General features: G+C 41.1%; 1 protein-coding gene across 3 annotated transcripts in view; it reads left to right on the forward strand.

The window, feature by feature from the left end:
• VWA5B2 (von Willebrand factor A domain containing 5B2) overlaps window positions 1-15,976 on the forward strand; it is a 100,526-nt gene that overhangs the window by 9,421 nt on the left and 75,129 nt on the right. For all 3 annotated transcript variants that reach the window (XM_073675324.1, XM_073675327.1, XM_073675325.1), the window contains exons 5-6: window positions 5,546-5,739; window positions 6,077-6,208. In XM_073675324.1, the coding sequence (XP_073531425.1) occupies window positions 5,546-5,739; window positions 6,077-6,208 (326 nt within the window). The remainder of the gene's footprint in view (window positions 1-5,545; window positions 5,740-6,076; window positions 6,209-15,976) is intronic.

Below are 15,976 nucleotides of genomic sequence, written 5' to 3' on the forward strand. Positions count from 1 at the left end.
TTCTGCATTGTGAAATAGTTCCTTTGTTATGTCTGACCAACAGGTGCACTATTCAGGAATGTGTAAAGTAAACTGACTTCATATTCATAGACATCTGTATGAAAAAGATGTACAGCTCCTGATGTCACTGTGGTGCTTTCAAGTCGTAGGGCCACACCAGAGCTTTTTTTTTTTAAAAGTAATTATTATAAGTTTAACCCCTTCACGCCTTGGCCATTTTCTTTTTTTTCTTGTTAGTTTTTTCCCTCCCCTTCTTCGAATAGCCATAACTTTTTTATTTTTTTGTCAATATTGCCGTATAAGGGCTTGTTTTCTGTGGGACAAGTTGTACTTTTGAATGACACCATTAATTTTATCATGTGATGCACTGGAAAGTGGGAAAAAAGTTCCAATTGCTTTGAAATTGAAAAAAATGTGCAATTCCACAACTGTTTTTTATTTATCATGTTCACTATACGATAAAACTGACCTGGCAATATGATTCTCCTGGTTCGTACCAGGCAGTACGTATTAAATAAAGAATAAACTTTGTCACTTCAAGTTGCAAGTTGGAAGTTTATATATTAACTTGTATTTACAGACATTCAGACTTAGGACTCGCTCTCACTTGCGATTAAATTGGACTGATGCAACCCGATAAAAAAATCGGATTGCATTCGGACCAATTTAATCCTTGGTGGTGTGCTCCGCTGCGTTTTTTTTTCCAGCTCCAATCGGATTGCGTGCTGGATTCGGATCGCACGCACCCATATAAGCCTATGGGTGCGTGTGAAACATCACACTGCACTTGGATATCACCCGAGTGCAGTGCGATTCCCGCCGATGCCAGCAACAGAGGAGATGGAGAAATTGATTTCTCCGTCCCCTCCGCAGCTATGCTGCCATTCTCTCTGTGCTAAAGGATCGGAGCACTGGCATTCGGCTGCCACTTGCAGCAGAGCAGGAGCCGAATATCATTAGCATATCGCATCCGATGCCATACGCTAGTGGGACCCCGGCCTAAGCCAACATTTCGGCCCGTATGTGGCCTTTATCAAGGTAAGTCTGTAGGTGCTGTTAATTGGCGTCAGAATCTGGTTTCCCATGCTGCTGAGGAGGTCTAGATTCTGACGCCATTTTACAGCACCTACAGACTTACCTTGATAAAGGCCACACACGGGCCGAAACGTTGGCTTAATCTGAATGTCTGTAAATACAAGTTAATATGTAAACTTCCATTTTACTTGCAACTTGGAGTTCCAAATTTATTCTTCATTTAATACTTACTGGTACTAACCAGGAGAATCATATTGCCAGGTCAGTTTTATCGTATAGTGAACATGATAAATAAAAAACAGTTGTGGAATTGCACATTTTTTGGGACATGGGGCTATGTGATGGCTTCATTTTTTTGCACCCTGAGCAGACTTTTTCACTGATGCCATTTGGTATAGATACAATGTTTTGACCACCTTTTATTGCAATGTTGTGGTTGCCAAAAACCCGTAATTCTGGTATTTTGATTCTTTTTCTCATTACGCCATTTATCAATCCGATTAATTTATTTTATATTTTGATAAATCGGACTTTTACAAATGCAGCAATACCAAATATGTGTATTTTTTAATTTCTATTTTTAATTGGGCAGAACAGGGTGATTTGAACTTCTGTGGTTCTTTTTTTCATATTTTTAAAAACATTTTTATTTACTTTTTAATGTATTCAATAGTCCCATTACAGGACTTGAAGCCTCAATCGTCTGATCGCTTGTACTATACATAGCAGTACATCATCATTTCCGCAGCGAAAACACTTAAAAAACTCTTGGTAATATGTGCCCCATGGTGCCCAATGATAATCCGCATGTGCCTGCGGAAATTTCCACTGCGGATTATCATTGCGGAAAAATACGCAGCATGTCCATTAATTTTGCGGACACGCAGCGTAATTGCCGCCATTGACTTGCATTGAAACGCATAATATCCGTGTCAGTACACGGACATGGATTGTCATAGTAAGTAAGCTGGCCTCATCAAGAAAAAGAGGACAATACGATAATACATGCAATATTGTATTGTGAAATGTGTTGACACAGCTGCTTTAAAGTTATCTGAACCTGGCCAACAATCTCATGAGTATTGAAGCTATGGGTCTCGGGAGATGAGGTTAAGAAAGTTGAAGTTTAAAGGGGTTGTCCGGTCCAAACCGATCAGTCTGCAGTCACTCTGTGTGACTGCAGACTTATGAATCCCCCCAGCGCACACACTGTGTGCTGTAGGGATTTGCCGGTTTCTGAGCGGGGACCAGAGGGGAGGGTATGTACAACTTAGGCCATGGCCCCACTATCAGTATTTGGTCAGTATTTTTTCTCAGGAGTGGGAGCCAAAATCAGGAATAGGTGATAAATGCAGAATTGGTGACTTGTTTCTATTATACCTTTCCTCTGATTGTTCCTCACCTGGTTTTGGCTCCCACTCCTGAGAAAAATACTGATAGTGGGGCTGTGGCCTTATACTTACTCCTGGCCAGTATGCGCGGCCTCGTTCTCCATACACTTGTATGTATGGAGATTGGCGAATCCCCACAGTGCGTGCCCTGGGGGGATTCATGAGTCTGCAGTCACACAGAGGGACTGCAGACTTAACGGTTTGGACCGAACAGCCCCTTTAGGATCAGGTGTTTTTCTCCTCTCTACTGACTGAATGCATGCCCAAGCATTTGTGCATGGGAGAGTTTGGACAGAAAGTTTGTGGCCAAATATAGCAACCACCGGACAACTCTCTCATTGACACTTTTAGGCCTTAGTGTAGAGACCAGCATGTGTGTAGTATACACCTATAGATTGTGTGAACATACTTACAAACCTCTTAGATTTCTTTCATGTGGGGTAAGTGGGTTTATAGTGCAGGGGCCCCGAGACTAGACTAGTCGACTGCCAGCCCTGGCCGGTTTCTCCTAGTACTGCTGCAGGTGATTGACAGATCTCTCACTATGGGAGAAGACCTGTCAATCACCTCTAACAGTGCTGAGAGAAGCTGTCCGAGAGCTGAGCTCAGACAAGTCTTGTCTCTGACTACGGTCTCCAGCTGGAACTTTGAGGCTAAGTGCCCACGATGCAGAAATGCTGCATATTTTTTACGCTTCTCCCTGGCAGGAAAAACGCATGCGGATTTTAAATGCGGTTTTTCCGCCAGGTAGAAACGTCTGTCAAGCGTCTTTGCATGCATTTCTGCATGCGGGTTATCAAGCGCTTTTCCAAGTGATTTTAGCATCACTTGGAAAAGTGTTTGACAACTTGTTCACACTATATAAATCCATGCAACCGGCATGGATTTATAGTAGTGTGACCAAGTTAGTTAAAATAAAGAATAAAAATGGTGAAAAATAAAAAATAAAGTTTATACTCACCTTCTGATGTCTTCCCGGTGTTTTGTCTGCTCCGTCCGGTCTCTTGCACTGCTTGCGGGGGTGTGAAGGACCTGCGGTGACGTCATTGAGCCATGTGATGGGTCACATGACTCAGTGACGTCATGGCAGGGCCTTCACATCAACGCGAACATTGCAAGAGACCGGACGGAGCAGACAAAACACCGGGAAGACATCAGAAGGTGAGTATAAACTTTATTTTTTATTTTAAATTCTGTTTTTTACAGTTTCTATGGTTCCCAGGTCTGGATGAGAGTCTCCTCTCCTCCAGACTTGGGTACCATCCGCACATTGAACCGTGTGATATCCGCATGTGCAAATCCAGTGATGCGGATGTCACGCGGTCCAATGCAAGTCAATGGCGGCGATTACGCTGCGTGTCCGCAAAATTAATGGACATGCTGCGGATTTTTGAGCGCAGCATAAACGCTGCGGAAAAATCCGCAACATGGGCATTGAAAGTGCGACTTGTCATTGGGGACCATGGGGGGCGGATTACCAAGCGTTTCCCAAGCGTTTATGCTGCGGAAATTCCGCAGCATAAACGTTTGTAAAACGCTACGTGGGCACCCAGCCTGAAGTACATTTTCTCTTTGACACCAAAGCAATTCGGAGAAAAATCTACACCGCTGCAATCATGGCAGGATGAATGAGGTGACAGGTTCCCTGTAAATGCTGATGTCAGTTTCTCTCAGAACCATTTAAATTACTTCTTTAGAAAAGTAGGGAGCCAGTGGGTTATCATGGCAGTTGGGAGCCTGCTGAAGGCACCCATGACTGACATCTTAGTCCTACTATGAAGCTGAGCCCAGGGCTGGGCTTCATAGGAGAATTAGTTACACTATAGTTACACTATATACTGCAACACTGCGGTATCACACTGTATAGTATACTGTAATCTATCAAGTTCTCTAAAGAGACTTAAAAATTAAGTAAAAATGTGAAAACAAAACACAAGTAAAAGCTTAAATCACCCACCTTTTACCTGATCAGTAATAAAGACATTTAAATTAAATAAACATATTTGCTATCGATTGTTGTGTTCAGTTAAAAGTCCCAATCTTTCAAAATCTAAAATTATTTAAATAGTACAATAAATGAAGAAAAGTTAAAAAAAATGCACCACCAGAATTGTCTTTTTCAATTGTCGCACTCCCCACAAAAAATGCGATCAAATGTTGCATGTACCGCAAAATTGTGCTAATAAAAACTACAGCTCAGTGAACGAAGAAAAAAGAAACCTGCATCATCGAAGGAAAAATTTAAAAGCTAGGAAACTGGCGACACAATTTATTTATTTATTTATTTTTTTAAGTTTAGAATTTTTTTTCACCACTGATGTATGTATGTAAACCCTTTGCCACTGCTACAATCGAACTTATATGGAGAAGCATATTGTCAGATCATTATTACCACATGCTGACTGCTTAAAAACGAACAATAGTAGAATTTTTTAATTTATTTTTTTTTACACTATTTCGCCTCACTTGGAATTTTTCTCATTTTTCATATGGTGAAATGAATGGTGTTAGTAAAAACTGCTACTCTTCTCGCAAAGAAACAAGCTCTATTCTGCTATGTTGACTGAAAAATAAAAAAGTTATGGCTCTTGAAAGGAGGAGAAGAAAAACACAAGCTCAAAAACTAAAATTTAAGCTAAAATCGCCAGGCTTTTAAAGGTTTAAAACTGTTCTTGACAAGGCAGATTTTATTATTCCCTAGCTATGTCAGTCGAATTCTCTTCTACTAATGTAACTGTAACACTTGCCAAGTCTTGCATTTGAAATTTGGCCTCCAAATACATACTCCTTTTTATTCCAACACATCAACTTTACAGTGCAACCTAATAGACAAAGACATGCCAAGAGCTACCTTAGATCTTTGCCAAATACCACACCCTATAATTTTCATATATAACTTTAATAAATATGTGTTTCGTATATAAAATTGCACACACCAATTTTTGTTTTTGTGTTTCTTTTTGGCGACATGTTGAAAGGCTTCTGGTACCTTCAAGGATAATTTAGTATATTGTGTTTAAAATATTTTGCATGTTTCCAGTTATTTCACTATAGGACGCACATGATTATTATATTGATCATTCATGTTGGATCATGCCTGTTTATTTCATGTCTTACAGTTCTGCCAGTTGCTTTGGTGGTGTGAGTGGGACAGGGACCAGTCCTTGGGTGTTGTTAGCAGACTCTCCAACCCAGACACTGATTCCCACAAATACTAAATCACTTTCCACAGCCCTCACTGGCTTGGCCACCAATCCACAACGTTATCACTTCAGTTTCCGTCTACAGGTCCAGGGTCCATGTCTTTTGGCAGGCAAGTTAAAAAAAAAAAAAAAAAAAGTTATATGTATAAATTAGTATATGGCTATGTACACATTGCATTCATTGACAATTCTGGCAAGAATATTATTTGTGTAATGCTGTACTTGCTATCAAACCAATTGGAAGTATAGCCAATAATGGAGTCCCTCACATTTAGATTACTGTGGTTCTTTTGGATCTGTAATACATCAGATCTAGCACAGTATTGCTGCTTCCATTATAAGCGAAAACTGCAACACAAATGTGAACAGAGCCATGTTGTAAATATAATTATGCTGAGCTGTGAAATGTTTAAACATACTGTATTATCTGTCCCCACTATTTTGCAGGTATAGAGAGCCCATCACATGCTCTTCGTGCTGATGCAAGTCCTTTTGCGGTCTCTGCCTCCTCTGTTTGGATTAGCTTGGCTGAACAGTACAATTGTGACCGGCCTCTGGAAATTATCCTACATCCCAGTGGTAAATAGTGAGAAAACATTGTACCCTCAAGACATAAATATAATAAACTAGCAATGAACTTGCAATTCTGCTAAAATGTTTCATTTTTAAAACCAACAAAGATTCCAAATAATGCACCTACGAACCAAAGCAAACTTATTGCAGCATAGGGTAGATGACAGAAGAAATGATCGTTCATTACACTTTGATTTCTGTCTCTGACTTAAGCAACTTGACAGTTGTTAATACATGGTTGATGTGCCCATCAAAGTGATTCAACAAGTTATAGATAGCAGCTCAGCATAGTGTAAAACTGTTATGCCCCTGAAGAAGCCAAAAGGGCAAAACCCTGGGCAGGGCAGGATGCTTCTTGTCCTGCAAGGTTTTACATTTTATCTTTTTGAAGGGGTGGTTTCTCACTCTTTTTGTTAGTATGACTATTATTTTTACCAAATAAGAGGCAGTTCATCATTTGCAGTTTGTTTTTTCTCAGACCTTTCTCCTTTTTTTTTCTTTTTTTTTGTCTTCAAAGTGGCGCAAGTGGTTAAAAGATTTTATGCAAAAGCAAGAAATGCTCTTTGTTTCTTTTTTTACCTTTTTAGATCAAAAAGTTGAATATTCCAAGAAATGTATGAAAAATGTGCACAAAAAATTCTGGCATATATAAAATCACTCCAGGGGAAACTGGAACACATTTGCTCAAAAATGTTGTGGCTTTTTATTAAATTCGTAATAAATATATTGGTTGAAAACCACAAATCCTGCCAACAATGGCAATCATACAAAACAACGGGTGAACACATGAAATAGACTTAAAAAAGGTGCAAATTTAAAAGGAGAATTTGGCATAAATTAAGAACGGGCTAAAACCGGAAAAATCTAAATAGAATAAAAATACATAAATGCAATAATGACTTGGGCCCAAAGTGTTTTTACAGTTTTACACTATGTATTGCTGCTCTCCTTAGAATCATTTTCCTGGGGAGATCAACTACATGTATTAATACAGAAACGTTTGCTTCACAGAGTAGGAAACAGATAACCAAATGACTGATGACATTCTCTCCAATACATCTCAATTTCACTGGAATCTTTGTTGGTGTCAAGAAGTTTGATCACAATGTTTTCAATGTTCCTTAAACAGAGGACTTTGATGCGGACCTTCAATTCCGATATCAAACCTACCCTATTATTGTATATTTTTATTCATCGTTCTAATGATATACAAGGACCTCTCACTGGATTTTTAGTTTAAACTGATTACCTTCCTATTGATTAGAATAGGGGCAGATGTGCAGTACTTGGCTTTGGCTACTACACCATTGATGGAGCTGTGCTGTGCTGCTTCGCAACTGAGCACTTTTAGGCATGACCAAGACCTTATGATCGACGGAGGTGCTGAGTGTTGCACCCCTACCAATCTTATGGATAGGCTATCAGTGTGGTACTGTGAACCTAGCCTAATTGTTATTTTTGATTGGCTCCTCTCCACCCTACAGTTCAACAGCAGAGCTCAGGTTATGAGCTATGTTATGCTTGGTAAACTGCTGCATGATGTGTGTCCCCCTCACTGTCCACACAGGAGCAGTGGGAGAATTATGCCATGGCTCCCTTCTGCTTCTCTGCACCCAAATGAGTAAAATATTCCCTGGGGCTTCTCTCATCCCCTTTCTATTACCTTCCCCTTATTATCCTCTTGTCTTGTGTTTTGTATGTTCTTTGTCTTAAACTTGTGGGCAGTCAACATAGCAGGCCATCAAACCTACCTTCACAACCTGAGTCCTCTCCACCACAACTTATATAGTCTTTAGGAATCTATGTGGTTATTATTTGTTAATAGTTAGTTATTTGACTATGTCTAATTGCTTTGGTTATGTTTCTACTCTACTATAAGTGACTGGAACTTGTATATCTATTAACACAAAGCAGACAGATCCTAAGAAAAACAAAATGAGCAAATACCCTGCAGTAAGTAAATAAGCAAGGAGTGATAGGACATGTAAATAATGTAAGGTACTTAGTTGACACTATTCTGATTAAAAGAGTGTAAAGGCCCCGTCACACTTAGCGACGCTGCAACGATCCCGACAACGATACGACCTGTCAGGGATCGTTGCTGCGTCGCTATGTGGTCGCTGGTGAGCTGTCAAACAGGCAGGCTCACCAACGATCAGGGGAGCAGCGACATCGTGGAAAGAATCTTTCCACGATGTCCTGCTCCTGGTTACGAGCCTGCTGAAGCAGGAGCAGGCTGGTAACCATGATAAACATCGGGTTACTAGGGGCACACGCTCACCTAGTAACCCACTGTTTATCATGGTTACCACTCTGCTACGGTGAACGGGAGGTTACCGCTCACTTTAGCAGGTTCTTAACCATGATAAACAGCGGGTTACTAAGTGCGCGTGTGCCCCTAGTAACCCGATGTTCATCATGGTTACCAGCCTGATCGCTGCTCCCGCTGGTCACACACAGCGATGTGTGCTGACCAGCGGGAGGGCAACGACCAAAAAAAGGTCCAGGACATTCTGCAGCGATCAGCGACCTCACAGCAGGGGCCTGATCGCTGCAAAGTGTCACACATAGCGACATCGCTGGTGAGGTTGCTGTTGCGTCACCAAAACCGTGACACAGCAGCGATCTCGCTAGCGATCTCACTATGTGAGACGGGGGCTTAAAAGTCATCCCACTGCAACAAGGTGTCAGCAGATTTCAAAATAGATAAGGGCAGAACAGGACCCAGAACAGACTGTTTTGCACCTGGCAATGGAAAGCTATAAAGACAAGATGCACAGCTCAAAAAAGGGAGAGCCACACACCTGTATGTACAAAAAAAAAAAAAAAAACAAAGAAATGAGCTGGAACATACAGGTGCATCTCACAAAATTAGAATATCATCAATAAGTAATTTATTTCAGTTCTTCAATACAAAAAGTGAAACTCATATTATATAGAGTCATTAAAAACAGAGTGATCTAGTTCAAGTGTTTATTTCCGTTAATGTTGATGATTATGGCTTACAGCCAATGAAAGCACAAAAGTCATTATCTCAGTAAATTAGAATACTTTATAACAACAGCTTGAAAAATGTTTTTAAAATCCAAAATGTTGGCCTACTGAAATGTATGTTCAGTAAATACTTGGTCAGGGCTCCTTTTGCATCAATTACTGCATCAATGCAGCGTGGCATGGAGGCGATTAGCTTGTGGCACTGCTGAGGTGTTATGGATGCCCAGGTTGCTTTGATAGCAGCCTTCAGCTCGTCTGCATTGTTGGATCTGGTGTCTCTCATCGTCATCTTGACAATACCCCATAGATTCTCTATGGGGTTAAGGTCAGGCGAGTTTTCTGGCCAATCAAGCACAGTGATTCTGTTGTTTTTAAACCATGTATTGGTACTTTTGGCAGTGTGGAAAGGTGCCAAGTCCTGCTGGAGAATGAAATTTCCATCTCCAAAAAGCTTGTGGGCAGAGGGACGCATGAAGTGCTCTATAATTTCCTGGTAGACGGCTGCACTGACTTTGGTCTTGATAAAACACAGTGGACCTACACCAGCAGATGACATGGCTCCCCAAACCATCACTGATTGTGGAAACTTCACACAAGACCTCAATCAGCTTCGATTGTGTTCCTCTCCACTCTTCTTCCAGACTCTGGGACCTTGATTTCCAAATGAAAATTGGAACTCTGGGACCTTGTGGAGTGTGTCAATGACTGCCTTCTGGACATCTGTCAAGTCAGCAGTCTTCCCCATGATTGTGGAGCCTTCTGAAACAGACTAAGGGACCTTTTTAAACGTGTAGGAAGCCTTTGCAGGTGTTTTTTGTTATTCTAATTTACTGAGATAAAGACTTTTGTGTTTTCATTGGCTGTAAGCCATAATCATCAACATTAACAGAAATACACACTTGAAATAGATCACTCTGTAATAATGCACCTGTATGTAGTATAGTTTCTAGTGGTTTAGCAACCATAAAAAAATATGTATTTTGTATGAAAAAGATGAGGCTTCAGTGCACCCTTGGCATGGTCAAGAGCTCAGTGCACTGTTTCGGCCCCTCAGTTTACGTACTCAGCACTTTGTCATAGCGACATCAATGCACTCAGTGCCTCTGCACCGACACTGCTGCTGCACTTCCATGGTGTCATTGTGGGCTCTCAAGACTGACTCCTGTCTGTGGTGGTAGAAAACCATGCAACGACCACAGAAAGGAGCCAGCGATGACACCAGGGGTGGACATACCATAGGTGCAACTGCACAGAGGCCCAAGGGGTGAGGGGCCACTCTCGCCCCCAAAACAAGTATGATTGTGTATTATGATGAGCTATTGTACCGCAAAGGGCCCATATACTGTTCTTGCACAGGGGCCCTCTCCTGTCTGTGTCCGCCAGTGGATGACACTATGTGAGGGAGGCTGTAGTGTCCGTGCAGAGCCGCTCAATATGTTAAGATATGACAAAGTGAGGGGGTGAAACAATGCATTGAGCCCGTAGTGACACTAGGGGTGCACCGAGGCCCCCCAATTTATATGCAAAATAAATCATTTTCTATGACAGCTAAAACACAAGTGTGATTTATATAGGGGCCAAGTCTCCTATATACCTATGTAATTTAGTGTTTTATTAGCTATATTTTTTTCCCATGAAATGCCGCTGTAGATGTTAGCTGTGAGTATATAGAGGAATATAACTGCATTTTTTAAGACATTTTTCTCACGTCTGGTGTATTTTCTGGCTTTGCAAAACCGCATGCTCAAGTTGTGGCCTTTTCTTAGGCTTATAGTGCTCTATAATTTCCTGGTAGACGGCTGCACTGACTTTGGTCTTGATAAAACACAGTGGACCTACACCAGCAGATGACATGGCTCCCCAAGCCATCACTGATTGTGGAAACTTCACACTAGACGTCAAGCAGCTTGGATTGTGGCCTCTCCACTCTACCTCCAGACTCTGGGACCTTGATTTCCAAATGAAAATTGGATCTCTGGGACCTTGTGGAGTGTGTAAATGACTGCCTTCTGGACATCTGTCAAGTCAGCAGTCTTCCCCATGATTATGGAGCCTACTGAAACAGACTAAAGGACCTTTTTAAAAGCTTAGGAAGCCTTTGCAGGTGTTTTTGATAATTATTTTAATTTACTGAGATAAAGACTTTTGTGTTTTCATTGGCTGTAATTCATAATCATTAACAGAAATAAAAACTTGAAATAGATCACTCTGTTTGGAATGACTCTATAATATATGCGTTTCACTTTTTGGATTGAAGAACTGAAATAAATTAACTTTTTGATGATATTCTAATTTTGTGAGATGCACCTGTATGTTGGTATAAGTGCAATGTGTAGGTGCACATTCATACTGTGGCCATTTAACAGACAAAATCTAGTATAAAAAAACCCAAAATGAGCAAATACCCTACAGTAAGTAAATAAATAGTGATAGTACATGTAAATAATATAGGCTACTTAGTAAGTGGGCGGCATGGTTTTGCAGTGGTTAGCACTGCAGCCTTGCAGCGCTGGGGTCCTGGGTTCAAATCCCACCAAGGACAACATCTGCAAGGAGTTTGTATGTTCTGCCCGTGTTTGCGTGGGTTTCCACCGGGTTCTCCGGTTTCCTCACGCACTCCAAAGACATACTGATAGGGAATGTAGATTGTGAGCCCGATGGGGACAGCGACGATAATGTATGTAAAGCGCTGCGGAATATGTTAGCGCTATATAAAAATAAAGATTATTATTATTAACACTATTTTGATCAAAAAACTTGTAAAAGCCATCACAAAGTGACAAGGTATACAAAATCAGGATGGTCACTATTCCTTGTAGTTCACCTTACTATGTTTCAGCAAACTTCAAAATAGACAGGGTCACTGTTTTACACTTGCCTGTGGATAGGTATGTAGACAAGATGCCTAGCCTTAAAGGGGGAGCCACACCCATGTATCACAAAGTACTATAAAGAGACAATCAGTCATTGTAGTGCCCATTACATTGTGCCCAGATTGTGCTTTTGGAGTTGTTCCCTGTAAATTAAGCGGGTTCTCCTCGTTACAGTAATGCCGAACATTTGGTCACTAACTGCAGTTTAAGCACACTGTGGGACTCAGAAGGGAGAAGGGAATTTGGATTTGGGAGTCCAGATGTCACTGGATTTCTTCTGGGGGGAGCCAGGGCTCTTTTCCAGAGTCTTTATACTACCAGTAAGGTAGAAGCCCCCTATATTTCTGTTATCAGATAACAGACCTTAAAGGGGACTTTTTTGTGGGCTTATTTGAAGCTTTTATTACTAACATTTTGGGGTACAGAACATTTTGAACCAGTTCATATTTATCCTGTGCTCTACTCTGACCACTGCCACTAACATCAGGGTTTCCATCTAAATGTCTGAAATACGTAATTCAGATGAAACCCCTGACGCATCCATTAACTAATGAGGCAGCAAGCATTACTTTGGACTCAGTCTGCCCTCTGTTCAGCAGTGTACATCTTTTCAGAGGTGCACAAAATTGTGGCCGACCTCGCTTTTGTGCATACCTAAAAAGATGGACACCACCGGATCATAGGCCAGAAAGAGTCCAAAATGACTCCATCTGCCTCATTATAGGGAATGTTGTGTGAGTCACGTATTTCAGAGATTTACACCTAAACCCTGATGTAAATGCTCAGAGTAGAGCTCAGATTAAATAAAAACTGAACCTTATTGACATCTTTGGTTGGCAGAAAGAACAAATCAACAGTAGTTTAAGAAATGGTTTTATTTATTTATTTTTACGCCATCGTTGTTGCGTTATATAGGGGATGAGATGGCTTTATTCTTCAGGTCAGTATGATTACAGTGATACCAGATTTATATTGTTTATTTTTTTAGGTTTTGCTACTATGGCACACCAAAAAAATGTTGTTTTTTTTGCAAAAAAAAAAAAGTTTTTTGCATCACCATATTTTGAGAGTTATAATTGTTTTTTTGCAGGATGAGTTTTTATTTGTACCATTTTAGGACACACAACATTTTTTTTATCACTTTCTATTCCGATATATGGAACGCAGAATTAGCAAAAAACAGCAATTTAGTTTTGTTTTTCAAATACCATTTACCATGTGGTAAAAGTGATGTCGGCTTTATTCTTCAGGTCAGTACAATTACAGCATTTATTTATTTTATATTTTTTTTATGTTTTGCTGCTTTTACACAATAAAAACAATATTCTAGAAAAAACTATAGTTTTTGTTTCCTTATTCTCTCAGCTATAGCCTTTTTTTTATTTTTATTTTTCCGTTGATGGAGGTGAATGAGTTCTTTTTTTTTTGTGGGACAAGATGACATTTTCAGCTATACCATTTTTATTTACATACAACCTTTTGATTTCTTTTTAGTCTACGTTTTGTTTGGTGGCATGATAAAAAAAAACATTGCAACTTTTTTCTTTTTTCCCTCAGTGTTCACTGAAGGGGTTAAATAGTGTGACAGCTTTGTAGATCAGGTTGTTCTGGATGTGGTCATTCCAAATATATGTACTTAGTTTAATCTATTTTTGTTTATACATAAATGCGTATTTATTGGTGTAATATTTTTTGATGATTTCTTTTATTTGTTATTTAGTGGGGAATTTTTTTTCATACTTTTAGAAAAAAGCAAACCTTTTTTTTTTTTACTTTTTTTTACTTGATCTCTCTATGGGATTTTAACTTTTACATCTCTGATTACTGTTTTAATGCATTGCAATACACAAGCATTGCAATGCATTGGAGCTGTCAGTGTGACATTGACAGAACGCATTTTGGGTATGCTCTTGGTATGGTCTAACAGGCCACCGTAGCTGGCAGATCTGGAGGTTATTTGAAGTCTGACTGCCATGACAACGATCAGCTCCCCACAATCACATCGCAGGGGTGCCGATGGGGTGAGAGAGCCCCCTCCATCTCCTAGCCTTCTAAATGCTGCGATTGCTATCGGCTGCAGCATTTAGAGTGCTAAACAGTGAAGGGCAGTGCCATGTGCACTCCAGAACCTGAGGCCCTGGGCAATAGCTTAAATTGCCCTAATTATAATCCGCCCCTGCCTTTATGCAATATTTTGGTTTTATAAATTTTCAAATAAAGATGAAGTTTTTGAACATACGTTGCTTGCTTGTATAGGTGGTTGTGTAAGTGTTGTGGTAAAGTGACTTGCACGGCTCTCCAGAGACAGACACAGGACACACGGTTCGGGTTCAACTTCCTGCTGGTTTATTCTGTAGCATAAACTCCAGCAGTGTCCCATAAAAAAAAACAGATCCTCTCGGGGTTAACAAAAAAACAAAAGATAAGGTATAACTGAGTCCAGAGCTCGGCCCGCTCTGGGTAGCACGATAAAGTCGCAGCAAACACCAGTCCTCCGATGTTGCTCTCTGGCTTCACCCAAACACAGCCTGGAGGCTTGACTCTCCAGGCCACACACTGCTCAGAGAAAAAAAACTGACTGATCATTTAAAGCTTGCTCAGCCACACCCTGAGGGGAGGTAGAGGAATGGCCTCCCACCCTCTTTACCATTACCATAAAACCACACCCTTTAAGAGAGTTAACCCCCCCTGCATATAACATGCTGGCAGAAATTTATTAGGTTTTAGTTCACATAGGAGAGCAACCTGAGTGACACCTACCTCCCTTCGTATATCATACCAGTGACTCTGTCACATATTCCCCCCCTCTGCCCAAAGCCGTGGGTTTGGGCACTTTCCGATACCAGGCAAGGAATCCTAGAGAGGGCATCCACGTTCCAGTGTAACTTCCTGGGCCTTTGCTCCACGTGAAAGTTAAAGTCCTGAAGACCTAGGAACCATCTACTTACCCTAGCATTTTTACCTCTCTTTTCCCTTAACCATCTCAAAGGGGCATGGCCTGACACCAACTTAAACTTCCGGCCTAGTAGGTAATATCTTAGAGTATCTATGGCCCACTTTATGGCTAAACACTCTTTTTCCACTATTGCGAAGTTCTTCTCGCAGGACCAAAGTTTCCGACTCAGGTAGAGAATGGGATGTTCTTCCCCATTTATCTCTTGAGAGATTATGGCTCCTAGATCAACCTCTGAAGTGTCTGTCTGGACCATGAACTCTTTCTTAAAGTCTTGTGCGACCAGGACCGGCTGCTTACAGTGCCAGTTTCAACTGTTGAAACGTGGTCTCTGTTTCCTCCGTCCACTTCACCATGGTTGATCTGATGCCTTTTAGGAGATCTATCAGCGGCGCGGCCATCATGGCAAAATTCGGGATAAACCGCCAGTAATATCCCACCATTCCCAGGAATGCTCTTACTTGCTTCTTGGAGAGCAGTTGCGGCCAGGTCTGGATTGCCTCCACTTTATTGACTTGTGGCTTTATTTTGCCTCTTACAACGACATAGCCTAAGTACTTGGCCTCCTCTTTCCCAATGGCACATTTTCTCGGATTTATAGTAAATCCCGCCTTTCTTAGCGCATCCAGAATGGCCTGCAGTTTAGGTAGATGACTAGCCCAGTCTGGGCTAAAGACTACGATGTCGTCAAGGTAGGCCGCAGCATACGTCTTATGTGGGGCTAGGATCCGATCCATAGCCCTCTGGAAGGTGGCTGGGGCCCCCTGTAGTCCGAACGGCATCCGAGTATATTGAAAGCACCCATCAGGTGTCGAGAAAGCCGTCTTCTCCTTGGCCGTCTGGGACATGGGGATCTGCCAATAACCCTTAGTCAGGTCAAGAGTGTTACGGGTCCGGGTGGTGGAACCTCTGTGCTGCGGTGCAAGGAGGGACCCAGAGGGGCGTAACTAAGTA

The sequence above is a fragment of the Phyllobates terribilis genome, unplaced genomic scaffold (assembly GCF_046119375.1).
Source record: "Phyllobates terribilis strain yellow unplaced genomic scaffold, ASM4611937v1 Scaffold_3__8_contigs__length_932513732, whole genome shotgun sequence".
NCBI classification, from domain to species: domain Eukaryota; kingdom Metazoa; phylum Chordata; class Amphibia; order Anura; family Dendrobatidae; genus Phyllobates; species Phyllobates terribilis.